This window comes from Nicotiana tomentosiformis, chromosome 4 (assembly GCF_000390325.3).
Source record: "Nicotiana tomentosiformis chromosome 4, ASM39032v3, whole genome shotgun sequence".
Taxonomy (NCBI): domain Eukaryota; kingdom Viridiplantae; phylum Streptophyta; class Magnoliopsida; order Solanales; family Solanaceae; genus Nicotiana; species Nicotiana tomentosiformis.
Genome location: NC_090815.1, coordinates 85,152,800 through 85,158,783, shown reverse-complemented (window position 1 = coordinate 85,158,783; position 5,984 = coordinate 85,152,800). Strand labels below are relative to the sequence as shown.

At 31.2% G+C, this 5,984-nt stretch overlaps 1 protein-coding gene across 1 annotated transcript; it reads right to left on the bottom strand.

The window, feature by feature from the left end:
• Positions 1-391: 391 nt before the first annotated feature.
• LOC104109940 (probable calcium-binding protein CML44) lies at positions 392-1,303 on the bottom strand. The gene has a single exon (XM_009619341.4). It carries the CDS (start codon positions 1,001-1,003, stop codon positions 551-553), a length of 453 nt encoding a protein of 150 aa, XP_009617636.1. The 5' UTR covers positions 1,004-1,303; the 3' UTR covers positions 392-550.
• Positions 1,304-5,984: the final 4,681 nt, after the last annotated feature.

Below are 5,984 nucleotides of genomic sequence, written 5' to 3'. Positions count from 1 at the left end.
CTTGTCTAGGTTACATTCTCTCCAATCTATATTCACATTTTATTTATCCTTGTATTTTGTATTAAGTTGCACCACATATCTTCGGAACTGCGTATAAATTCAACTCTATCCATTTTTCGGATAAACAACATTATTAAGGTAAAATGAGTAATTAATTTAAATTAAATAGTGCCACATAAAATGAAGCAGAAGGAGTGCTTTGAACTGTCAATTAAGGTTGCTGATATTACAAGAAAGAGTCTGGTTTAGTTGAGAAACCAAAATCCTTAAATTCTTGTAATTTGCAAATATAAATATTTCTATACGTTCAAAGTTTTACTTGTCCAAAAAAAATGAACAAACATGTAGGATAGAAAAGTCATAGACATCCACTTGTATCGTCAGTTAAAAATTTACTAGTAGAATATTAAAAGTCTATTACGACGCGTTTAATTAACAAGACTACAATCACCAGCGGACCATCAACATCATTACAAATGCTTAAAACTAATTAAAACATTTTTCTGGTAGATTGGAAGCGGGATTGCTTTCTAATCCAAATTACACTTTCTTAATTATCAAACATCATATCCTTAAACTCCTCAAAATCAAGCTTCCCATCTGAATTAGTATCATAAACATTAATCATGCTCATGCAATCTTTCCCACATTGCTCATCCCACAATCCTAATCTTGACAATGCACTCTGCAGCTCCTCACAAGATATAAATCCATCACCATTCAAATCGAATACTCTAAAGACTTTCTGTAAGTCATTTTCCAAGAAAATATTTTCGCGCTTGCTTTCTTTAATATATGCCTTTGTGATGGCATCATAGAAGAGGAAAAAATCAATGGAGTCGAGGCTTGTTTTCCCAACAAGCAACTCAAGCTCTTCTTGGCTTGAATTAATGCCTATGGTATCGAGAAATCCCTTTAGCTCGTTGAGGCTCACCAGTCCATCACCATTATTGTCAAGTTTTGAGAAGATCCTTGGCAGATTAATGGAGTTGATTGGAGACATCTTGGTGCAAATTTTGAACAAAATGAAGGTATCGGGCTTTCAAGAAAGCGAATATATAAGGATTAATCGAGCCAGTGAATTTCAGACACCAGATACTTGATGAAAGAAGTGGTATTATTATCAAGTCTTCTTGAAGTTACATGCATATGTCAAGTGTTTATTTATAAGGATGGAACTAGGAATGAATATTTGGGAGAGTTCAGAAGAATTGTCCTTTCCTTGTACGGACTATATACCTAAAAAATAATCACAAAACAATACTTGTGGTTGAAATCTAAGGAGTATAGTTTAGGGAGTTTCTTGGAAGAAGGGGTTATACAAGAGAATAAGCAAACCTTTTAGATTTAATCCAGAACAAAACAGTGGCTTCTGTGTTTTTTCCTTAGCTAATAAAAGATATATTCATCCTTGACTTACATAAATATAAATAAATTTACTATCTAGAAATTTCCTTTGTCTTTATCAACTTCAATCATACTTCGTAGACTTGAAGAGGAAAATAACAGTTTTTTTTTTCCTTTTGGTTTCATTAACTATTCGGATGCACCCTGAGCAATCTAGATTCACGTCAAAGTAAAGTTCATTAATAAGTTAACATATTAAGATTTAAGTGCAATTGACATCATTATAGAAAATTGTATGGACATTATTTGTTAAGGTGTGCTTGCTATAAACATTCATTCTCTATCCCTTTTTATATTTAGGTATTTGACTCTATACACAATTTAATAATCAAATGAAGCGTGTTTGGTATGACAAAAAAATTTATAATTTTTTTTTGCGGTGTTTAATTGGTGAGTGAAAGATATTTTCTGAGATAAAAATATTTATTCAATATTATTGATAATAATAAATATTGTTTAGACAACATTTCCGAAATAATATTTTCTGCCGAGCCAAAGATAGCCAAGAAAATTATGCAAAGTGCTGAAGTTCTCCTAACTACAAGTCTACAACAATGAGAGATGATAATACTTTCACATGTCCCTTTATGTCTCTCACCTAATAAAAAGACAGCTTATATATAATTGTTATCGCAACAAGTCATGTTTTGTTTCCCACCAGGTATCCAGTATTCGCATTGGAGCCTAATTATATCCGAATTCGCGCCACATAGGGTCTCATTCGGAGGAAAGCGCTCCCTATTAAGGATTTGCAACAAGTCATGTCAATAAGATAAAGATGAGATATTAAGATTAAATAGGTTCCCAATGCAAAAGATGTCAATTTCTCTGAAATACTACAAAAAAGAATATTACATAAAATAAAAATAAAAATACTTAAATTCGTTAATTTAATAAATAAAGGAAAGGAGATCAGCAACGACTCTATCAACATCATTCAAGAAGGCAGCTTTGGATGCGGCATTTCCATAAGAATAGGTATCGGACACAAAAGAAATCTTACTTTCATTCTCAACCTTGGCCTTCTTCTTTATTTACTATCTTTCGTTTCTTGTCCTTTGGGTGAACTGAGGGACCTTGGCCCCAAAGATTCGGCGCGACAAGTGTGTGACTTATTGGTTAATGAAATAAAAGGAGAATCATGAGTTAGGTTCAAACAGAATTATATTACTCGATATTCATGATAGTGGAAATAACAAATAAATTTGTTAGACACTATTCAGTTTAGACTAATTACCTTTAACAAACATGAACATATGTTCATACTAATTAAGAACAATGGTCCACTTTAAATTGCACTTGTTTCACACAAAACAGAATATTATAAAACACATATCTAGAGGAGTATTCCTTGAACATGTAATTTTCCCTAGAAAATTCCTTATACATGTTTAAGTAACTCACCAAAGACTAATCAATCTAAGAAGTGTATGGAGTATCAGATTAATATTCATTGATTTTGGATTTCTGAGAATTTAGGGGCAGTCAGACCAAAGACTTGAAAATATATGTAGATCCAAATTGGAAACTTCCTTCTTATTATTTACTAAAGTCAGGTCCTCTATATCATAACAATCAACTTCATGCTTTCTTTTTTTGGGTCCAATCATTTATTTTAACAAATTCATTGGTAAGATTTCGCGTGCATACCGTGTGTCCGTAGATTAGCTAGACTGGCTCATGTAACACAAGTCATTCCCAAAAATTATGGAAAATCCTTCTAGATATCTAGCAATCAAATTTCTTAATTTTTGCTTGGTTTCTGTATCTTAATTATAGTCTAATTTTTGAAATAATTAAAGTTTAAATATCTAGAAACTGCATGAAAATAATATAAACCACAACTTAACAAAAATACAATTATTTTCAAATAATATTTGGGGTAGGGCTGAAGTTTTCTTGAACTCAAACAAAATAACTTTCTTAAATTGAATCAGTCACTAACAAGTTTACAATAAAACTAGGAGCATGCTCCCAATAGAAGCATAATTTCAAGACTCTCTTGCCAAGCAATAAGCAACTAGATCTGCTTAACTTCAAAAGAGAAAAACACTACAATTTCTCTTTATTATAACTAGAAACGACAATCATCTAACAGCACCCCCAAACTTTGTGAAATTTTCACTCGAAAAGTTGCAAGAAAATACAATTTTCTGAGTGTCATATTCAACTAGACCATCAAAATGTTATTGGAACAACCGGCCGAGAGCAAACACAAACCCATAATTTTAGCAATGCCCAAAGATGAAGATTCTTGACAAGTAACAACCTGAATGTATATATTATTTTTAAAATTTACATGATTAAATAAATGCTTAACAAGTTTATATATGATAAGCTAGTAAATTTAGTGATCTCACGAACTCTATGTGAGAGATTCTATGAATAACCTTTTTAACTTTTTTGCCTTTGTTTTTCTTTTGATATGCTCACCTCCGATGCTATTACTTCTCAATGGAATTATAGACGTATACCATTTGTGTCCATAACTTTTAAAGGCCTGGACCTTGTATTATATTCTCAACTTTTTTCCTCCATTTATTTTGACTTTGCTTCTTATCCTGTTGTACACCACCTATAGGATGCAGATAGTGTCACTGTTTATTTCTTCTTTCTGTTTTCCTTCTTATGGAATATCTATCTATGTATTTGCATATTTGCTTACTATTTACTATTGTAACTAGTGTAGAGTATTAACATGTTATTTTACTATTTATTATTTTAATTAATGAAATGTACTAATATGTGTTTTTTTTTGGTTATAATACAAGATCCGATCGTATTATTGTAAACACATGATACATATCCATAGCTCCGTTAATGAGGAGTAATTAATGGGATCAAAACCAACAGGGCCAACTCGACCCCAGAACAATTAAAATCTTTGCTTTAGGACCTAAAAATTTAAAGTCTCTCATGAATTATAATATCATGTGCATGATAAGATATATAATTCAATTAACAATAATTATTATTAATGACAAATAAATCTTTTGCTCCCCGCTGGTCGTCAATAATCGCTAAAATCATATATATAATTCAAAATGTTATGCTATTTCCTGCCGTAAGTAGGGTACTAATCCTTAATTAATTAGAAGTTTAATCTAAGGCGTGGCTTTTCCATTTTGAATTCTCTAGTAATGCCTTTTTAACACCTTGAAATTACGTTGAATGGACATTTTTACGACCACTTTATATTTTGACCCAATTAAAGTTGCATTAGTTTTTTTAGACTTCCGTCAGATCTTTTTTCACCCTCCTCCTTCCTCCTCCTTCTGCATCGTCTTCTTCTCCTTTCTCCTTTTGTCCCTTCTCTTTTTATTCTTCTTTCAGTAAATTATGAGCATACAACTAAAATTAAAAAATAATAAAATATGTAGTATAGAAAATTGAAGATTCATATCGTATTTGTAGTTAAAATTGAGATTGTCTATCTTCAATGATATGGATTGATTTGATTGGAGAAAAGAAAACACTATTGTCCCGTTTTGTTTGAGCTTGAAAAAAAACTTGTTGAAGAAGACAAAGTGATTGATTTTCGAAGGTTTAAGTTGAATCTAGCTAGCGAAAATTATTAAAATTGGTATTAATTAGAAGGTTGCATATCAAAATTTTGAGTTATTTGATGTTGATTTAGACTAATTTTGAAGCAAAACATCATGATGAAATTTTTGCACAATAGTTATATTATGGTGATCGTCAGTAACAATCACCATAACTTGCTCCGAAGAAAAATCCAGCCAAAATCAAATATAAAAACCTGGCATGCGATTGCTAGGAGCTTACTTCAGAATTCTAACTCGGGCCTATTTTCCCACAATCTTTCTTAACGGAATCAAAATTTAATTGGTGACACTCAATAATCATATTTGTGTCATTGACGCTTTTAACACACGCATATATAAAGATGTTGAGTCAATTTACGAGTAGGTTTTCTTGGCTTAACCAAACAAACAAAGCAACGGGGTAGTACAATAAGGAATGAATGGGGAATTCTCGTCCCGCACATTAATTAGCGAGTTTAAATTTTGTGCACTACGCAGTCAAATTAAGTTGATCTATTATAACATATAACTCGCAGTAACAAACATAATATAATAATTTAGAAATTGAAATAAAGTAATAGCCTATTATAACCAGATAAATTAAGTTGATGGTACAGTTTTTTACACCATCAAATTACGTTGATCACCTATACCGACCCTTTCCTTCACTATTCACAGATTTTCTCCCACAAGACATTATATAAATACAAGACAAAAAGACCATTTTTTCTTTTTTGGATTTTCAAAATTTTCCATAAAAAACTACGTTATTGATTGCCGATGTTTGCGCTATATTTGCTTGGATAAAAGGATAGAGTTGTTCATGAATATCTCTTAATGAAAGATCATTATTCTTAATTCGCATTGGACAACCTCATCAACTAGAGTTTCACCACACCATTTGTCTAGACCAAAGTAAAAGTAAGCTCCAAGAGCTGAAATGTTTTATGTAGAACAAAAATGTATTAAAGTATATATTTAATATTCAACTTGTTGAAAGAGATTTTGTATTTGTCTAACAAACTTAGTATG

Excerpts from the sequence above, each read along its gene's own strand:
- LOC104109940 (XM_009619341.4), bottom strand. The coding sequence starts at position 1,003 with ATGTCTCCAATCAACTCCATTAATCTGCCAAGGATCTTCTCAAAACTT.